We start from the raw sequence: 21,973 nt of genomic DNA, 5'->3' as shown, positions 1-21,973 counted from the left end.
GGCGTCTGCATAGCCTATGTCCTTCTGCTGCAACTTCCCTTTCCAACGCTGTATTGGGTGTTGTGATTGGTGCTGTGGTTACTGAGATTACCCGCCTCAAAGGTTTGGGCTCTCTCTTTATTATATTAGTATGGATATATAAATATATTTCAAAGGCTCTGACAGCAGTAGAGCACTCACAGCAGGTAGGTAATTTCCTTTATTTGTGCACATCAGAGGGTGATACAGCAACCGTCTTTTTATCTGCATGCCAACGCGTTTCAATGCTGTTTGCATCTTCTTCATGGGCTTGGACGAAAAGCGGCATTTTAAAACAACCGGTTCCAGATTTCCTCCCTCTTTAGTAGTAATTGAAGGCAGGTGTGGCTTCGTAGCATTCTGGGACTCGTAGTAGTTGTAATTTATTTCTCATAGTGAGTTCCGCTTTCTTGTCTCCATTGTAGCAGAGTCACAGCGATATTAGCAACTCACTGTGACATTATAAAGCACTCTAGTGTGCTCCGGTATTCAGTGTCCCCTCCGTAGTTAAGGCAAACTGCTGTGCCGATTTCCAAACAGAAGCATTGTGTTTAGACGGCCCCTTTCTCCAGCAGCTCCCTCCTCTCTTCTCAGGTGGTGCTTCTACCCACGACGAAGCTGTCGTGTTAATTTTTATATTTCATAGGCTCTGACATCAGTAGAGGCACTCACAGCTGGTAGGTAATTTCCTTTATTTCGGCACATCAGAGGGTGATACAGCAACCGTCCTTTTATCTGCAATCCAACGCGTTTCAATGCTGTTTGCATCTTCTTCATGGGCTTGGACGAAAAGCGGCATTTTAAAACAATCGGTTCCAGATTTCCTTCCTCTTTAGTAGTAATTGAAGGCAGGTGTGGCTTCGTAGCATTCTGGGACTCGTAGTAGTTGTAATTTATTTCTCATAGTGAGTTCCGCTTTCTTGTCTCCCTTGTAGCAGAGTCACAGCGATATTAGCAACTCACTGTGACATTATAAAGCACTCCAGTGTGCTCCGGTATTCAGTGTCCCCTCCGTAGCTAAGGCAAACTGCTGTGCCGATTTCCAAACAGAAGCATTGTGTTTAGATGGCCCCTTTCTCCAGCGGCTCCCTCCTCTCTTCTCAGGTGGTGCTTCTACCCACGACAAAGCTGTCGTGTTAATTTTTATATTTCAGAGCATTTTTTGACTTGCCCATAACATTGGCATTATTTAACCAATCCTCATGAAATTTTCCCCAAAGAATATCAAAGTAGGTTCTATGTGTCATGGGAAGTTTGGGGGTGATCTGTGCAGTGGAAACCATGAAATAGGGGCACTAAAAAAGGATGTAATGTTAATTCGCGTAGGAACGCATTGACAAACCTGCAGCCCGAACCAGATGTTGTTACGCAGATTGTGCTTTTTGTTATTTGGTGCAAATCTGTCCACTAGTTTTTGAGAACTTTAAGCTGAAAATTATAGATATTTCTCTGGCCGTAGATATTTCGGGCCGATTTTGCAATGAATTACTAATGCACGAGCCAACGGGAATGCTTAAATTGGCTAAACACTACCTGGATAGAAAGTTGCAGCTGCATTTTTATCATCTGAATCACCCACTCATAAATGTACTGAGGCAGTCATGCATTATATTATGATGCATCGTCTCATAGATCCTGTCGAATACTTATTCTGTGAATGAGATACTTAGGAGTTGATTAATATGTCATGCAGAAACTTTCCACCTGACTCCGTCTCGGAATCGGAACCGACCGACTTGCGGTCGACAGTCTGCCGGACCGATTACGCTCTTCGGTCAGAGTCCCTGTCGCAGGTACCCCTTGGTGCCTGCCACACAGTACATGGTTTTACAGGGGGGTCCCTTGGGTACCTCTGTGGCCCCCAACCAGAGGCAGCGGGATGTCAGTTTCTGACAGCCTTTTCATTTTGGACAGCCCGACTCGGAAAGGCTGTTGGAAACCGACATCGTAATCACTCGGTCAGAAACGCTGTCAATAGAGCTGTACGATGCGGCTCCGACCGACATGGATATTCCAAGAGCCAGTCAGAGCCGATTCGGAAAGACTGTTCAGTTTACAATCCGACTGCAAGCATCGTAATCGTCAGGCGGATGGGTTTCCGACGTGGTCTAGGAGAATCTGACTGTCGGTCAGAGCCTTTCTGCACAACATCGTAATCAGCCCCTTAGTGATACAGTGATGCATACAGTGCTATCTTACACTGAAAAAGTTATGCACTGTGTGATAGAGTTATTAAGGGAGTTGTACTTTCTGTTACACAGTCATTTAGATAGTTATGGATTTAGTGTGTTGGTTATAATCTATTTTACAGCTGTAAGTTTTAAACACGGTGGTGGCTATTGAATGCCTGCATTTGGTTTGTCATTTTGTGACGTATTTGCTGCGATACAGGGTTACTGACATTCTCGCGATGCAGGGCGTCACTGGAAACATGGAAAGTCGTTTAAATGGTTGTTTTTATGCAAATTTCCTACAAAAATATGACTTTAAACAGTGCAGAAACAAATCACTAGTGTCTAAAATACTGTAGACTGTGTGCATATATGTGTTTTACATTACCTAAGAAGGCACGAGTGTGGCGGTTACCAGAGACGCCGCGACTGTTTGTGTAATCGCGAAAACACGAAGTAGGGTTAAACAGTTTCTTAAAAAACATACTAGAAAAATATGTGTGCAAATATTTTTTAAAGCAGTGATGTGGTTAGTAATGTGAGCATTGTAATAGAATTAATTTAAGTTAATATTTTTTTATGTGGTGGTGGTCATTGAATGTCTGCTTTTGTTTGCGATTTTGCGATGTGATCTCAATGATCGTAACATCACTGCAGATTTTAAAATCTAAAAAAAATATTTAAAATTTTGACCTCTTCAGTGGCTCTGATTTAAAAATGTCTTTAAGTGTATTTTTCAGTATGTGATTGCTGATCACAGATTCTCCACAGTAAATGCGACAATGTTGTGCCATTGCTAAAAATTCTTAAAAATAAATCAATTTATTAATGTACTGTCTGATAAACACATACCAAATCAAAAAATGAGTGGGATATAATATCTAATTATAGAAAGAAAACATGAAAATCTTAGTGGCTCACATAAAACAAAATGGATGTTACAATTAAGAAGTAGAATCTTAAAAAACCTTAGAAATTCACTGAAAAAAAGCAAAGAGTACAGAGATGTTATTGTTAGGAATTAGCGTTTAAAAACATAGAAATTCATTGACAAAAACAAAGGTTACAGGGACACTATAGTTAGGCTAACATTTCACTCATACAAAACCAGAGAAATTCAGCAGTTATAGTTAGCCGAGCTAACTATAACTCATACCCGCAATGCACTGCATATGACCTCACATTTTACATCACTCATGACATGGTCAGTGACAGAGAGGACATTACAGATGACATTTCAAATGACATCACTGATGACAGCATCTACAGAATCTCCGATGCACCCACTCACACCCCAATCTAACCGTTTGTATACCCATTCTAACTTCCACACTACCATTTTCAAAACCATTGACACACCCATACCAGTACTCACACAACCTCTCACTGATTAATAGGTCTACAAACACATCCATTCATCACCCATGCAGCCACTCATACACTAACTCAGTCACTAATACAGCCACTGATATATCCACTCATTTATATATTCACTGAAAAAAACAAGGGTTACAGAGTGGTTACAGTTAGGCTAAAGTTTCACTCATACAAAACCAGAGAAATTCAGCAATTATAGTTAGCCAAGCCTACTCTAACTCGGGCCCCACAATGCACTGCTTATGACCTCACATATTCCAACACTCATTTCATGTTCAGTGACATCACTGATGACATCTCAAATGACATCAGTGATAACATCATCCAGTGACTCTGAGTGTTTTAAAAAGTTTATGAGTGTTAAATATATACACCAGGGTGTATTGGTGACTCAGTGGGTGTACAAGTGCCTGTATGGATGATTCAGTGGGTGCGTGACTGACTGTATAAGTGAGTGAGTGGGTGTCTCAGTGACTGCATGGGTGATTGACTAGGTTGTGCAAATATCTGCATCAGTGTGTCAGTTGGTATCTAAGTGGTATCTAACATCTGGTATCTGAGTACCTGTATGCGTGTATGAGTGTTTGTGTGGCTGAATGAGAGGGTGTGAAACTGCATGCATGGATGATTGAGTGGTATATCTATCTATATAGATATCCAAGAAACATTCCTCAAATGCGAAGGATGTCATGGACACTCTTGAAATTTCAATGCATTTTAATCACAGAGTAAGTCTTTAATAATGCTTTTCAGCCATATCCTTGATCATGGTAAGGGAAGAGGAACTGTCGTGGTCAATACATATAGTGCAGCAGTGACACAAAAAATGGGTACATATATGAGTGATAAGTACAAGCAATGTCAAAAGTAGCTGTCAGGATTGCACATGAGTTGTTTAAACATGATTGGAAATAAATGAGATGCCAATGAAATTGAAATTGAAATTGAAATTGAAATTGTTTATTTATTGTTCAGTTAATTAAAACCATAACAATATACCAAATTCTAATTTTAAAAAGTCTAAGTCACATAAAATTTACATCTCTATAAACAACATAAAATCCTAGATAATTATATAATTGTAAAATGCTTTTCATATTATTACTATAATTCAACATTCAGTTCATGCTCGTGAATTCGTAAAAATGTAATCAATTTGCAGTTCATTTGGGGGTCATTGGAGTCTAGTCCACTTATGATAGCCGTCTTGCCAGATCTTATGCCTCTGTCCTGAAATGCTCGCTGCAATATTGTGGTTCGGGCTGGTTCCAATGTCTTGCAGTGACATACAAGATGAATCAAATCTTCTTTTTTGTAACCACAATGCTGGCAATTTTCATTTTCTTTTGGGGCTTCTACAAGAGTAGGTAACTGTCCGAACTTTAACGTTATTAATTTCCTCTTTACGTAAATGGAATAGGTGGAGTCCAGATATGCTGCTTGTTTCAAGGTTTTATTAGTGTTGATCAGTGTCCACAAAACACTTCTCGTGCAAAAAAGATCTTTATCGGTCAATAATGAGTGGAACCTTGCAGCTTTATTTATTATTGATTTGAATCCTTGGTATGGCATTTGTTTGCTCCACAACTCCCTTGTGCATGTAATCTTTAAGGAATGTTCAAGAAATGTGTGTGCTGGCGAATGTTTATCTTGATCCATTTCCTGCCATAAGGATTCGTTAAGGCCGTTTTTTTCTACATTTTGTTTTATGTGATACCATACTTTAATGTATGTGTAGAGCCTACCCAATGTTTCATTCATTAGCCCGAACTCCAAGCGCATCTGAGCTGGTGAGGCAGTCTTCGGAAGCAGAAGAACCTTTTTATAAATGCGTGTTATTAGACTGTTTAGGGTTTCTGCGTCGTTTTGGCTGACATTTTCGTTAATAATGGTTTCAGGGACGGACCCTCCAACTTCTTTGCCAGGGTTTTGAGGTCGAATGTTAGGTCCCCTTCTCATTGTTTTATGTATTTTTTCTGATCACGAAACGAAAGTTTATCGTCAATGAAAAATCCCAAATATTTATAGCATAATACTTTCTCCAACAGGTTACCCTTTAATCTAATTTGTTGAGTCGAAGCTGTGCGATTTGTAATAAGCATCGTTTTGGTTTTTGAGAGATTTAATTCCAGGTTGTTTGCCAACAGAAATTCGGAGAGTTCGTCTAATAGCCTTGTCAAACCTACCTTAGTCAAGCTTAAGAGAACAATATCATCTGCGTGGGCCAGATGCGATAATTGTAGTTTTCCTAATTTAGGTTCTGTGTGAATTAATTCCATCTAGCTTTTTTGAAAGGCCTGAGATAAATAAATTAAAAAGGTGTGGAGCTAGTACGCACCCCTGCTTTAGACCTATGTAGGTGTACACTTACCTTGATAGTCTGGCTCCATTTCCAAGTTTCATACGTACCCAGGTATCTGTATACAATAGTAGAAGACCTTTCAATATCCTGTCAGGTATGCCCCAGGATTTGAATTCGGACCACATAAGTTTCCGATCAACACTGTCGAAGGCAGCTTTTAGATCGATGTAACACAGATGGAGATCTTGTTTTCCATTTTTGCATCTTTCTGCGATCAATGAAAGTGACAACATATTTGTAGTGGTTCCAATACCTTTCCTAAATGTATTGGTATTAGGTAAGGTTACAATCACTAGACCATGCTGCTATATCTTTAAGGATTAATGAGGCAAAATATTTGGCTTCAACATCCTGTATGGCGATTTGCCTATAATTTTTGGGACTCGATCTGTCACCTCCTTTGTAAATGGGAGTAATGATTGATCCTTGCCATCTTCCTGGGATTTGATTGATTAATTCTACATCAGGATATAGTTTCACTAGTGTTGGGCTCCAGTAGTCCCAGTCATATTTAAAAGTAGCCTGGGGAATGCCATTTGGACCAGGGGCACCATCACTTTTGCCTTTCTTTATTATGTTTGTTATTTATTTATTTATTCATTTTCAGAGTTTTGTATAGCGCGAACAGGATCCTTAACAGATATCAGAGCGCTTTACATACATATGAAAAGAGAACAATAGGAAAGAAAACTTCATAAGGCAGTTTGTGCAAACTTAGCGAGCAGTGCAAGGTAATAAAATGTGATTGGGTGGTCGATTCAGGCAGAGTAATACCAGGGAGAGACAAACAGGCAAACAGAGGGGCATATTATCAAGGGGGTTTATCTCCACTTTTTTGGATTTTAAAGCCAAGAAAGCGGAGATAAAATGATCTCCCTATTACCTAGCTGTCGCTAACACCAGTTAGCGACAGCTAGTAGGAGATAGCGACCATCTTGGGCCCCACTTTGCATGTCAGTGATATTTATCACTAATGACATGCAAAGTGGGCGTGCCAAGATGTTAGCGACTGGAAACAGTCGCTAACATCGCTATCTCCTATTACCAACTTTTGGAGATATTCGCGCTAAGCGCGAATATCTCCAAAAGCTAACACCTGCCCTGAGCAGTTCTTAGCCATGTTATCCAATGGGAGGTGGATAACATGGCTAAGAGCATTAGCTCGGTAATGCATGAATATCGCTGACTTTTCAGCGATATTCATGCATTGCGGCCGTTTTTTATCGCATTTGCGATAAACCTTGGTAATACCAAGGTTTATCTGCGGTAAAAATCGCCGCAGCTCGGCGGTAAAATTTTCTCTCTAACCAAGCAATAGCGATAATTATCGCTATTGCTTGGTAATATGCCCCAGAATTTGCAGCGTTTATGTTCAAGTGAATTTAGCCAGGAAGATCTATTTGACTTCTTTTTTGAAGAATGCAGTGGATGAGATAAGTCCAGTTTCTGGAGGGAGAGCATTCCAGATCCTGGGAGCCATCCCTGAGAAGGAGTGCTTGTATGTTTTTTTCTTGTGGAATCTTTGCGGTTTCAAAAGGAGAGTTTCTGCGCTTCTTGTGGTTCTTTGTGCTGTTGATTAGATTTCTCCAGTGCTCTGCGATTTTATTCCTTTTTCACTAATATACTTCACAGTTAGTAAATGGAAATTATCCATGTCATGTGGTTGTTCTTGTTTACATTTATTCCTAAGGAAATTAGCCCACTCCTGCTCCTGTATATGCGATGTTAAGATATTTCGAGGTTGTTTATTGACTGCCAGAATTTATTTAAATTTGAATGTCTTGAGTCATAAATTAGTTTAGACTAGAAGCTCTCTGCTTTCTCTTTTTTAAGTTCCCATATTCTTTTTTTAAATTGTATTCTCATTTGTTGAAATGCTTTCCAGCATACGCCCTTGGATTTATCCTGCCGCAGTTTCATTTGAGCTTTTCTTAGTTCTTTGTTTAACGCTTGCAGATCTTTTGGTAGATTTCTTGTCTGGTCATTACTTTCGGCCCCATTTTCTACAACTTTCATAGTTTTCACTTGTTTATCTAGGAATAGCGACCAGGCTTGTACTCTGTTAGTGGGTTTCTGAGGTCAACTCGGCCAAAATACTCTTTATAATTTGAAACAAATTTGTTTTGTTCATGTTTGTCCATTTTAGGTGTCTTAGATTAACAGAGGTGAGTTTGCCCTCAGGCAAATTGGTAGGTTGGTGTCTTGGTGTGTCTAGATGGAAGATGACATGCTGTATTGAGTGATCACTCAAAGGGGTAAATTCTATGTAGATACGAGCTAATATCGGTAATAAGGGAAGAGTTACAAGTGTGAAGTCTAACGTTGAATGCGCCCTTGGACCATAATATGTTTTTTCTGGGGGGCGATCTTCATCATTTCTTCCATTGAGGAAATGCATTCCTTGGAACTTAATACCTGTAACTAGTTGTTGACCAATACTGTCCGCATGGTTGATCCCCATACTGTCTTGCTGTGGTACACACCAAAATGAGTTCTCAGAAATTAGAATATCATCATCATTTGGCGTGAATATCAAGTTTGAATTAAAATCACCTGGTACAATTATATTCAACGTCGGGTCTTCGCAACGTAGTCTTGATATTGCTTTAATTAGAAGGGCGTTTTTCTTCCTTTTTGTTTGAGCCTTTGGTTGTGTATAGTAATTAATTAATATTATCGTGTTAGTTGTGCTTAAATTTTGATCTTAGAATTTTACAATTTGTATTCTGGGATCCGGAGATTTCAACTGTTCTGTTGATATTTTTATCGCTGCCGATACATACACAGTTAATCCTCCTATTGCCCTACCGTAGAGCTTGCTTTTCTCCGCAGCTACTGTATAGTGGACATAGCCTGCTATTGCGACCAAGCCTCTTGCAGGACTATAATGTCACAGTTTGCCAACTCCTTGAGTGGAGGCCTTCATCAAGTAATCGCCTGGCTCCTGCTATATTCCAGAATATCATGTGTATTACATTTGACTCTGAAGTAGAGACCAATTCTCCCTTATGACAGACACCTTGGATGTTCAATATACTCGGTAGCCAGTTCCATTCTTCTGGATGCCAATGAATATCCTCCCCACAACACATCACGAAATTAAGCAGGGGTTGACAAAACAAACAAGATAGAATACACTGAAGTTGCAATAGCAACTACATACAATCTATTCAAATGTATATGTATTTTACGTGGTGTTATGAAACCAGGATATATACAATTCAGTGTAATATCACAACTTGTAGAAAGGTTTCCGGTCTCAGTGAGTATCAAAGTATAGAGAGTTAGACGAAGTAGTCCCCCTGATGGATTCTGGGAAATGGAGTCTCATGCCGTAGATGCAAGAAATGACAGGTGCAGCACACTCAAAACCCCTGTTGTGAACCCTAATCACAGGAAGCTTTCCGACATGTCTTGTTATGCCCAAATAGGTTTTACTAAGCAAACACTAATAGAATAAGGAATCAAGGGATTTCCACATGCGGGGGGCCGAGTAGAGTAAAAATCGATATGTGAGGAGGGTAGTGCAGGTGAAAAGGGCTAAAGGAGTATTGTGACTTAAATGCGAAGTGCTATATGATATAGCATTGGCAGCCCCCCAAGAGAAATTAAAAGGATTGTGCTGTATAGTACTTCACATCATTATACAAATATTGAAGAATGAAAATAAGGACAGAGAGAACATGCCAATGGTTGTGCACGTTCATGCATCATCCACATGCTTTCATACTAGAAATGTTGCCTCAGTGGGCTACTGTCTGTTACACCGTTGGGGCAACCCTTCATAAATCTCGCCCATGTGGGCTTTCACTCTGAATAACATGGTGCAATCCTGCTGTGGCGATCTATACAAAATTAGGTGCAGTGCTTCCTGGGCTACTCTTCTGATACAATGGATGCATATACCTGTATGAAAGAACAAAAATATGAATACTTAATATATTGACAAAACTTTAAATCAGTTAAACAAAATGGAAATTACAAATAACAAAAAGAAGAGAACAATAAATATATCAATTAGCATCATTACCCAAGGTAAACAGACATTTCATCACTGGAATGCAGGCCCTTGGGTGTCAGTGTGTCGAAATTCAGAATTTATTTAGATTGTGCCCCCAGTATGTATTCCATATCAACCCTTCTGGTAGCAAGGGGGATGATATGAATCACCACAAATGTGAGAAGGTTTTCATTGCGAAAATGTATCTCCCAGAAATGTCTTACTACAGGATACTGTTTGTCATTATGACGAACAGCACGTCTGCGCTCAAGAATACGTTTCCTTGCTCGATGAATATCACTGCCTGTGTATAGTTTGTCAAATGTGCAAAAAAAGACGATACACACAGTGATCTGTATTGCAATCATAGTGACCTCTGATCTACTGTTAGAAATGTTTAGGCAATTGGAACTTCTCTCATGCAGCAGAAAAAGCTGCTGCTACTTACACTATATCGATTGGTGAAACCCTGTGTGACCAAATTGTGATTCAGTTTATCCCTGAGTGAGCTTCTCTTCCTAAACATGGTCTGGGGACTTTCATGCATGTATTTATATAATATTTGATTTGTTTGGAGGATATGCCAGTTCTTATTGAAGACCTTTCTGAGCTGGTAGGCCTGTTTCGAGAATGTAGTGATGACTCCCATTTGATCAGGTTTGTCTGATGGAAATTCATTGCTGGGATGTAATAAGCCTTGCCTTGATGATTGGACCATCTCATTATTACTCCATACTGAAATGTTGTTGGACATGATCCTGTATTGCCTTACAAATATATTTTCATGTGTGTTACCCATATGTACAGACAGCTGCAGGGGACTGCAATGGGCACCTGTTTTACCTCCAGTTACGCCAATCTCTTTATAGGTCGTTGGGAGGAATATGTGTCCATGCAACTAGAAATGTTTTAGGATCAGCTGATCATGTGGATCAGGTTTATTGATGACATTTTTGTCATCTGGCAAGGAAATGAGGAGTCTACTTCTGACGTTGAATCCAATTAACAAGGGTAAATTGAGATGAAAGTCTAACCTTGCAACTTTCAGTATTCACAAAGGGCATTTACAAGTAGTAAAGTTAGACATTTGTCTCAGTGAAACTTATGTTTGATCTTAAGTTTAACTGAGACCAAGACTTTAAACTTGCGCCCTTTTTGAGCACCAAAAGTTGTGAAGATAGATTTTCCTCTCAGTTTACCTTTGTGAATTGGGCCATTTGTCACTACTCTTCACACAAACACACACAACATCCAGCTTGCAGCTTTCTTAGATTTAGTAGAACAGTTGGAGAGGTTTGCCTACATTAGTCACTATATTGCGCGAGGAGCAAATGTTTCTGAACTTGTTTAATTGTTACTGGAGGGGGGTGAGTTTTAAGTTTCTTCTCAGCTTTTAAGTCTTTCAGTAAGTTATGACCTGATTATGAGATCGGTAGTCCATATGACCGCCAAACCCGTGGTGGAGGTGCAGTGATGGTTGGGTACCACCGCACCAGTGGTCCAACTGCCATATAATGAGTACGGAAGTTGGACTATGAGTGGACCACCACAACTGCCAGGGGTTCATGATCCCTGGCGTTGAGGTCTTGAAGACAGCACCGCAAAGCATATTACAAGTTTTCTCACTGCGTCCATAACCATGACAGTGAGACTGCATTTCTTAGAGTGGCTGTGAAACAAGGGGGCCCTGTCCTGGTGCCTCATGGCCCATGGGATGCATGTGGGGAGGCACATGATGTGCCCCCCTGTGTTCCTGCACGGCATTGACCTAATAGTCCATGCCATGCAGGAACTTGATTTGGCATTCCCAATGCGGTGCATTTTTGAAAGGTACCACTGTGGAACAACAAAGGACGCCCCTCCAGACTATGTGGAAAAACATAGTCTGGTGGGCAGCCCATGGTTGAGTTTGGCCGTGCAGGAGCAGATCGGTGGTGTGGCGCCCCACTCCCACCCCACCAAATTCGTAATCAGGCCCTAAGTCTCTTTGCTATTATTTTATGTGTAGGATAATGCCAAGATAGTCAGACCAATCCAGAGTAAATGGGCCATTTTCAATGATAAAGTTTGGGGAGAAAATAACAGATCATTAGCATTAACTTTTTTGGGAGTTGGTCAGCAGAATGACTGAAGCATGTCAAACCGTGCACGTATGTTTTATCGTGAGTGGATTTTTCAAAATATTTCATAAGATGTTGCTGTCTCCAAGAAAGCACTATGAGCTTTTTCAGCTTGTTCTGATTGCAACCTGGGAGATGAAAAATGTATAGATTTTTAGCTGGGTAAGTGTGATTAACGGTGTTTATTTTAGCGAGAGCTACGAAGTGACATTAAATAGACGACAGCGAAACTCAAGTTGTTGATGTCACTCAGAATCCTGGAGTGAAAAGCAGCCCTTTTATTTGTAGTTTCCCATTTATAATGTTATGCGATATATGGCTTTTTCATTTAATCTCCCACTGCTGTTATCGGCTGTGCAGGATTAAAGGAGTCATGGGAGCCATGCACACCATGGTCTTTTCTGCACCTGCTCCTGCACCTCTATTAAACTTGGCGGCATATTTATGACCCCCTTTGCATCACTCTTGCGCCACGCAACATGATGCAAGAGCGACGCAAATTAAAAATGAAATTTATGAAGCTACATAAGGCCACCTTGCATGGCCCTGAGTGGCCTCATTGACCTTTAATAATGCAATGCAGTGCAAATCGCTACATAGGGGCAGCGTAACAATGGGTCATTACTGGTTAGCCAGAAACACTCACTTGCTTATATTGAAAGTAAACACTGCTGCACATGCTGTTATGCTATATGCCATCAGAATCATAAGACAATGACCAAGAAATTATATTTTAAATGTAAAAAAAAAACCAAGTCAGCAACATGTGCATGTTAATATTGAGATATGGAGTAATGGTGGACTGAAGAGTGGAAGGTTTGGTCATTGTTTTATTGTTGTTGTTCCTGTTGCTGGAGCTCACTTAATACAACACATTCGATAAACATTTTAATCTGGAAATCTAAGACAGTGTTTAAAATGGATACCAGGGAAATTTGGGAGATATACTTGTGATATCAACCACTTTTCTTTTCTTTAGTTTTTTTTCTGTGTAGAGTGTATACAATGATTCTGTAGCCAATATAATGGTTTTACTGTTCCTGGTGACAAGGAACAGTAAAAAACTGGCTATCTGCCCGCCCATATGAATTGGGTGGTAGGCCCTTACTCTCTAGAGAGAAGTTTGAACACAGCTGAGACGGAGTGGCCAAACTGAAGGTCCATATACATTTAAATTGGGTAGGCAGACCTTCATATTGGTGGGAAGTATACCGCTGTTGCTAAAAAGTATACATATAACCAATATATACATCAGGTCCAAATTAACTATTGAGATGCAAATCTCAAATCGTGTTGAGCTAGCTGATGAGTGTTGTGCATTCATGTGCAAATATTGGTATACCAGTATATGAATACATTGCCCTAGTCTGGATCTCAATATCTTTGGCTTCAGGCCTCTCTTGCTCTCTCTTCTTCCAGGCACAATGGCTTTGGTTTCAACTCATTTATTGGCCGCATAGGTACATCGGTGGCTCCACTGATCCTGCTCCTCGATGAGGCATGGAAACCTTTGCCGCAGGTTATCTACTGCTCAGTGGCTATTCTCAGCAGCTTGGTGACTTATTGCCTTCATGAGACTTTCAACATTCGGCTACCTGAGACAGTAAAGGATGTTGAAGAGACATGGTAAGGCTTGCCCCTATATTCTGTATGTATTGCCATCTATAGGAGGAACATTTATAGTTTGAACATCTTCAGCAGTCTATAAAAAACATGTAAAAACATAAATATAACTGTAAATGTAAATGTGGGTGTACTTGTAAAGCGCACTGCGACTCCATGGAGTATCCTAGCGCTGAAGACCGCTGGGGAACCCATCCTGGTTTTCCCTGTGAGATGGTCCCTTTCTGGGTATCTCCCAGGTGAAACCAGGCATCCCCGGTGTCTGTGGGGGGCCGTTGTAGAGATGAGGAAAGCTTAATCCCCAGAGTTGCTGAGTGTGTTCCCTGGTTAGAGTAGGTACCGAGGCGAGAATTATTGAGTCCGTTTTGACCCTGGTACACGACCCTGCCATGTCTGGAATAGAACCCTGGTCCCGGGCCGTTCTCTGCTTTCGGGTCTGCCGCCTCTAACCAGTGAGCCACACCACTCCACCTGTGTCAAGCCTCTGTTGGTGTGCTATGTTGGCATTGTATGACTCCTTGCAATCCTTTCTCAATCTCCTCTGTATACATTGATGAGCATGCATTTTGATTGCTTACCCTTGTATTCTTTCTTCTCTCTTTGTAACATCTGTTGCTTTCCCTGCAATCCTGAGGGATTCAATAGAGCCCTGTTGCATCTAAGGGGGTGGGCATTAGAGTAGCAGACAGCAATACATCAAGCTGATTTGTCCCACTTATTATATAGGCTACAACGAAGGACTTCTTATCTGACTTTGGTTTCACATAGAAATAAAAGAATGGCTATAATAGAATTTCCTTTGCTCTTTACTTGGTAGTACAGAAAGAAAGCACTAATTAAAGTGCAGCTGCTTTTTCTTCTCTGTGAAATGGAGATCAGATTGTGAGAAAGCCTTCGCAGAAGTCTTGCTTTTCATGTGTCATAGAAACAATACCAGGACTGGCCTATTCTACCTGTGAAACATCTGGACCCTGCTTGTGTTTCCTGGACCTCTGTGAATCTCTGTCCTCAGGCCTGAGGGATGATCACCTTTCTGAGACCTTCCTGTCTCTTTAGTAAGTTATCAAGGAGTGATGGATAGCAGACTGGAGAGTTCTTTCAAGACATTAAAAGAGAGAGGTTTTGGGGACGGAAGTATGATGTTACAACGCATACTTTTACAACACATACCTTTACAACACATTTTTTACAACGCAACATCCATTACAACGCATGACATTACAACGCATGCCATTACAAAGAATTTTTAAAAACTACCTTTACAACGCATTCCATTACAACGCATACTACCTTTACAACGCATACCATCACAACGCATAACATTACATTGCATGTATGGTAAGTATTGGGTAGTGTAGGGGTAAAAAATACTATTCTAACTCCGGGGGGGGGGGGTTGATGTGTTGGATAGTGTAGGGGTAAAAATGTATATTCTAATTCCAGGGGGGTGCAACAGTAGGGTAAGTGTTGGATAGTGTAGGGGTAAAAATTACTATTCTAACTCCAAGGGGGTGCAACAGTAGGGTAAGTGTTGGATAGAGTAGGGGTAAAAATTACTATGCTAACTCCAGGGGGTGTAATAGTAGGGTAAGTGTTGGATAGAGTAGGGGTAAAAATTACTATTCTAACTCCAGGGCATTAGTAGGGTAAGTGTTGGAAAGTATAAGGGTATTATGCGTTGTAATGTTATGCGTTGTAATGGTATGCGTTGTAATGACATGAGTTGTTATGTTAAGTTATGTTAAGGTGAGCTTATAGAGCGCTCTGTCACCGTGGGTTTCCTGGCGCTGATCTGGTGCTGGGGGTGGACAGGGGGGGGTAGCCAGATTGTGGGAAAAGCCATGTTTTCAGAGATCTACGGAATTGGAAGAGCGAATTGGAGGATTTAAGTGAGGGTGGGAGAGAATTCCAGAATTTAGGGGCCAGATATGCAAATCTCCGATTCGCATATCTCCGATCCGAATTGTATGCGTTGTAGTGTCATGCGTTGTAATGGTTGCGTTGTAATGGCATGCGATGTAATGATGTTGCGTTGTAAAAGTTTCGTTGTAAAGGTAGTGCGTTGTAAAAGTGGCGTTGTAAAGATTGTTTCCCTTGGGGACCGATTATAAGCCAGAAGGAGCAGTACCACCCACCTCAACTTGACCAGTGCAGTGTTTCCGCCTCTGATTTTCCTGGGTGAAATTACACCAGATCTGATTTTACCAGCCAGTAAAACAGACTGATAAAAGCTCTCACGGCTTTGACTGCAACAGCAGCTAAGCTACTGTCATTGGCGCTTCCTGAGAGGAGCATGTAATGGTCCCACCTGGCAGTGGCATCATTCTCTCCTTCTCACCTACTGCCTCAACTCCACTCCATCCATCTTGCACCAACCCAACAGCTCACTTTCAACACCTGCTCCAATACTCTGCTGAATAGCACATGGTAAGTCCATGTCTGTACAGTTATTACCCATTGCAATGGGTCTAACTCATACTTTAAGGTACTGGTAGAGTGCTGTCGCATGGTAATTCTGTGTGCAAAGTGTGCACCCTGCAAGCACTCTGCTGAAAACCTGCCACAATAGAAGGGTCTGACGTCAGAGAGTAAATCAGGGTTTTCACCAAAATCTATCTTCCCAGTACACAGTCTGAGTATACAGTTTGAGTTAAGTTTCTGTTTTTTGTATAAGTGCACTAATCTGCTAATATGCAAATGTATGCCCACAACATTTGTGCTTGGCTGTTTCTGCCTCCATTAGAAGATGCTTGTGACATTGGGTCACGCTTTTCAGGATTCTACCCTCACAGCAGAACCATTGGAAATGGAGGGCATGGTTGAAAATAAAAATAAAAGAACACCAGAAATTCTGTCACAAACCTGACAATTATCTTCTTAGCAGAATTCATAAATGTTGAGTCAACAGTGTTTTCTAAAGGTCTGCACAGAAGCTTAGATGGCAGCTCTTCATGTCTCCATTAAAGAACCTACCTTATGAAAGCAGCACAGGATTTTTATGGATCTGAGTGAATAAGGTTTAAGCTCCTTGGAATGCAGAAACCATCTGAAAATTGGTTAAAGAGATGATACTATTATTTATATTGGGGTGCCTGAGACTTCTGTTATCTGAGCATGCAGATCAGCACCTTTGTCTTTGCCACATGAACATCAGATGCAACCCTCTGAAACAGACAACATTAACATACTTAAAAAGGGATATACTACATCACACAACTCTCTCCTGGCTAGCATTAGCAGCCAGATGCATTGGCTCTAACACAAATAAAAAAAGAATTTGGAGTAGGACTGAAGGAGTGTGTTGAATGTGCTTGAATGCAATGCTGCTACAGGTGAGAAAGGACAGAAGTAGAGTTAAAAAATTCAGATTGAGGGAATGTGTGTTTGGCCAGATAGCAGCATGCCTTTCCCTACTTTTGGCCCTGAGTGTGAGTAGATGTGTAACCTCACGCGTTGTGGAGAGAAGAGGATTTAAATTGGTTCTCAAAAAATTATTTATAAAATGGAAAATACCTGCTAAATGTCAAGTAGGTAATTGCTGACCAATCATAACTCTTTGTGGTTTTTGATTCTCACACATGCAATATATTTTTTGTCCACAGGGATCAATCCATGAGCCCCACGGTGGATCCAAAAGAGGTCATTCAGATGGAGAAATTCTAGCAACACTCCTGGTGCTCTGCAGCAGTCTGGCTTAAAAGGACACTAAAGATTCACTGATGGATCACAAGACGAAATGTTTTAGAATCACAGATTTCAAATTATCCAACAATTTCTTGGCTGTAACTTTCACTTTTTTAGTAAATCTCAAAATGATACCAACTGCTGATCTGATTTACATCTTTTATAAAATACTACTCACTATAAGCCTTTACAGTAGCTTGAAAATTGCTTAGTATAATTGGGTTTACTGCATCTATAGGGGAGCTGTACAATCATATTCTTGAAGAGCTTGTGCAATTTTTGATAGCATTGGGAACACTTTAATTCAGTGTAAAGCATTGAGTAAAGTTTCATCCTAATCCTGCGTGTCTATATCAATGCAGCATACTCTCGTCTTAGTCTCCTGAACGAGCTGCATGGGACCAAGGGCCCCCTACGGAAAGAAAGGTGCATTCATTTCACAGGAATATTACATTGTAATGGACCTGTGAGCAGTGTGGAACTGGTGAATATTTTTTATTTTATAGAAACCCTGGTAAAAGTAAGTTCTTGGAGTCTCAGATCCTGTAGGAGAGAGTAGTATTGGAAGACCCTACAGTGGTACAAGTGTGCTATCATGCTCCTAGTTTTGTCATACAGGCAATCCTAGTACTTTTTCTTTCATACTCTGGGTACCTCATGTTATAAGTCCTCTTAGTCATGTCCACAATTTTGACTGCCCTTCTTTGCAGCTGAGGGCTACACTATGCTGAGGAAAGCGGTGTACATAAAGTATAACTCAAATAGAAGAGGAGTGACTACTACCTCCTACATGTTCTTTGGAGAGGTTCATGGTTTTTTTTTTTTTTTTTTGGTGTAAAGTATTTATTGAAAACTCAGTTTAGTTACACAGCGTCACGCCAACATCCCTGAGGCTGGCCGCTATCAGATCATATTGCATCATAAGTTAGGTTTCGTAACATATAGCATACAGCGTAGTGTCAGCATGTACATCTCGGGTGCGTTGACAGTGAGCATATGCAACAGTAACAAATCCATATGCCGTACACTTTTCAGGGTGATAGACATGTAGCGCACCATCAGTGGAGAAAGGAGAACGGAGCGACAGTACAAATGTATAGGCACTATAAGCAGAAAGCAAAACATTACAAATCAAGCAATGTCTACCAGTCCCTTTTTTTTTTAAACCCCCCCTCCCCCAAAGAACAACAACAGAACCCAACTCAGGTGCAGAGGAAAAAGCCACAAGCGGGCAGAAGGACAATGGCAAGAAAGGATCAATGCCTCCGGGCGAGGCGCTACAGAGCGAACGCGCAGGCATCAGCAGAAATCACATTAGCAAAAGGGACCATGTCAGTGTGAAAGAATGGGAGAAGCAGAGCTGCGCTCGGGGGGGGAGGGGCCCAGGCCCCAGGAGAGATATAACAGAACTTGTAGATGCATAGGCACAAAGACACATGCAGAGCCCATCACCTCCGGAGCGCATCTATGGAATGCAGTCACGTCCAAGGCAACACCACCTCAGGAGAATACACGTATATGACAAAATGGGGTCAACCCATATCGTCAGACACTGCTCCTGGCATCAATTGTACAGAGTCAGGGGAGGTTGCGCGCTCCCGTGCCCACTGCGTGAAAGGCTCCCAGATGTCTCTAGGACGGGAAGCGGTAGGCATCGTTTCCCAGTAGCGTTCAAGCTGTGTGTTGCCGTATGTCACATCTCTAACCCATGCAGTAAATGTAGGCAAGGCACGTCGACCCCAGTGCACCGCCACCTGTCTCTTGGCATAAAGGAGCAGTAGTGCATGTAACTTCCTGTGTTTGGGCAAGGTGTCCTGAACCCAACCCAGCAGTCCCAGGAGTGGAGACGGTGCATCTGTTCTGTGAAGTATCTGATTAATAGCAGTGAAGGTGCCCGTCCAGTACTCCTCCAGTTTAGGGCAGCTCCATGCCACATGTATAAAAGAGGCATTCTCGCAGCCGCATTTCCAGCATGCAGCATCATCTCTAAGACCCATACGATGGAGTGATAGCGGCGTGCGATAGTACCTGTGTAGAAACTTGAAGTGTATTAATCGTAACCTATAATTGGGCGATAACGTCATAAGTTGCCGGCAGCAGAACTCCCACTGTTCCTCTGACAGGGGCATCTCCAGGTCAGCACTCCAGGCATGCATCGAAGAAGGCACAGTGATGGGGTATTGATCTTGCATACAGTTGTACAACCGGGACACAAGCTTCTTTGGGGAGGGTCTCGAAAGTAGGTCCTGAAGCGCTTGGAGCTGTGGCGGTTCTTCAGGGAACTGAGGCCACAGTGCTCTACAGGACGCCTTAAGTGAATGATACAGGAATAGGTCTGAAAACGACTCAGGATGTCCCTCCTCGCGCAAGCCCAGGTCCACGAAGGTGCCATTAGGGTAGAGGTCGGCAAAGGTGCGTAAGGTTTTCCCCCGAAGCGCAATGGTGCCACCCCCATCGCGCAAGTAGGGTATCATAGGATTACCTCGCAGCGGAACGGCTGGCGCGTATAGTAGGGGGAGTCTCGCCCTGTTCCGCAATTCGCGCCATGTCCAGCTAAGCAGTCCCACTGTGTCTACGTCTTTTGATGGACGAGACACCTTGCCATATATCGCCACGTTCAGCGGGGACGGGGCTGCCGCAGCCAGCTCCACTGCAACGTGCGGCTGGTAGGGAGTGGGAAAGACCCAAAAGTGCAAGAACTGCGCCTGCGCACAAAGTGAATATAGTTTCATGTCAGGAGCACCCAAGCCACCCTGCCGCAGTGGCAGCGTGAGCAATGCCCAGGATGTCCTTGCTTGGCCACCAGCCCACACCAATGCCAGCAACAGCGACCGTACACGTGCATGAAAATGTGCCGTCAATGGTATGGGAATATTGACAAATAAATATAGAAATTTGGGGAGGACCACCATTTTTGCCAGAGCTATCCTCGCGACCAGCGAAAGGGGGAGTTTGTTCCATATTTCCACCTTTCCCTCCAGCCAGTTCACTGCCCTGCCAAAATTCAGAGTCCACAAAGCCTGTAGGTCCCGACTAACCCAAACCCCCAAATATTTGACTGCGTCCAATTCCCAGCGCAGTGGGTAGTCAGAGTGCACCTTGTGAGTGGCATCAGTTAGAGGGAAAGCCACAGACTTGGACCAGTTAATTGATACCCCGGCTAGGCCCTCAAAGCGAACAAATTCTCGCAGCAGGGGGTTCAGGTTGACATCAAGGTCGAGGACGTACAGCGTGACATCATCAGCATACAGGGATATCAGCAGACTACGCGAACTGAATCCTATCCCTCTCGCTGTATGATGTTGTCGAACTCGAGCCGCAAGGGGCTCCATGGCTATCGCAAATAGTAACGGGGATAAAGGACAGCCCTGTCTGGTCCCGCGTGATATGGCAAATGGCTGGGATATAAGCCCGTTAAAGCTTACTCGTGCTCTGGGTGCAACTTGTGTTGGACTTGGGCCCTTAGGGCAGGTTCACCCCTAGACTTTTTGCTTGAAATGGTGACCTGGCAATGGTGATTTTTGGGATTCTGCGCACTTTCACTGTGTCCCAGTGGAAAGTGCGTGCGCACTCTGAGTGCATGTGCTGAGCTAGGCCTGCCCGCCCATAGGAATGCATGGGGAATGTATGTGTCCCTGGTAGTTCCTGATGCGTGGGGTGTACAGGCTTGAGTCTGGTATGTGTGAACTCGTGAGAGTGAATGCTGCGAGATGGTGTATGCAGCATGTATGTGTCTAGTAGCGAAGCGCCATTTCTAGACATGGCTGTAAGTGTGCTGTGAGGGTGCTGACGTGTGATTGGCTGGAGCTGGCTGGCATGCCAGGCTCCAGGAAGTCTGGATGGGTCTGCCCGGTGGTGAGTGGGAGATTAGCATGAGTGATGTGTGGGAGGAGTGTACCTGTGTCCTGGATGGGCTGGGTTTTCCCCACACAATGCTGGCTCCGCCCCCCTGTGGTGTGTCTAATGACCCAAGCCCTGCCAGTGAATAGAGAGGGTGGTTGAGGTAAACAGAGTACTCAAGAACCAGCTGCGACTGGTTCCGCCCCCACCCTGCACCCTTAGACAAAGGAATGCACTGTATAAAAATGGGGCTGTGTCCCCACAGATGTGGTTCTCTTCCAGGATCCTGAGGGGGCTGCTGCTGCTGTCGCTGGGCCAGAGGACCGCCACTTGGAGTGTCTCCCTGCCTGGAGACCCAGTGTGCTGGCTCTGGGCCCAGCCTTGCCCCTGCCTGCCCTGAGGACCTTTTGCTGGACTTTGTGCTAGCGCTTGGGAGCGCTTCATTTCTCCCCTAGCGCTTAAGAGCGCTTCATTTTCCTGAGGAGCGCCTGGGAGCGCTTTATTGTCTCGCTGGCGGCTGCCCATGCCGCAGATTCACCTTTTAAGTGACTTAGTTCGAGTGCCCACCTCGATTTTGTCCCCGTAATCCCTTCTGCAGCCCGGGGCCGGGGAGAAGCCGAGGAGCAGCTGCTGGCGTCACCCGGGAGCCGCGCTGCCATTGGCTGTGGCTGCGGGAGGCTCGCCGGGCGATCAGCGCCGTGATTGGAGGAGCCCTTTATTTCGGAATATAGCGCTGGGAGCGCTGTGTTAATCCCCCTTGTTGCGCTTGGAAGCGCTT

The 21,973-nt window shown here is 42.9% G+C and overlaps 1 protein-coding gene across 1 annotated transcript in view; it reads left to right on the top strand.

Moving 5' to 3' along the window:
* The window catches only part of LOC144753749 (solute carrier family 22 member 7-like), a 131,170-nt gene extending 113,477 nt beyond the window's left edge, over nucleotides 1-17,693 (top strand). The window contains exons 10-11 of the mRNA XM_078641332.1: nucleotides 13,468-13,674; nucleotides 17,274-17,693. Coding sequence (XP_078497458.1) covers nucleotides 13,468-13,674; nucleotides 17,274-17,334 — 268 coding nt within the window. The 3' untranslated portion in view covers nucleotides 17,335-17,693. The remainder of the gene's footprint in view (nucleotides 1-13,467; nucleotides 13,675-17,273) is intronic.
* Nucleotides 17,694-21,973: the final 4,280 nt, after the last annotated feature.

This window comes from Lissotriton helveticus, chromosome 5_1 (assembly GCF_964261635.1).
Source record: "Lissotriton helveticus chromosome 5_1, aLisHel1.1, whole genome shotgun sequence".
Taxonomy (NCBI): Eukaryota; Metazoa; Chordata; class Amphibia; order Caudata; family Salamandridae; genus Lissotriton; species Lissotriton helveticus.
The sequence above is the reverse complement of the archived record's forward strand: the minus strand, read 5'-3'. Positions and strand labels throughout refer to the sequence as shown.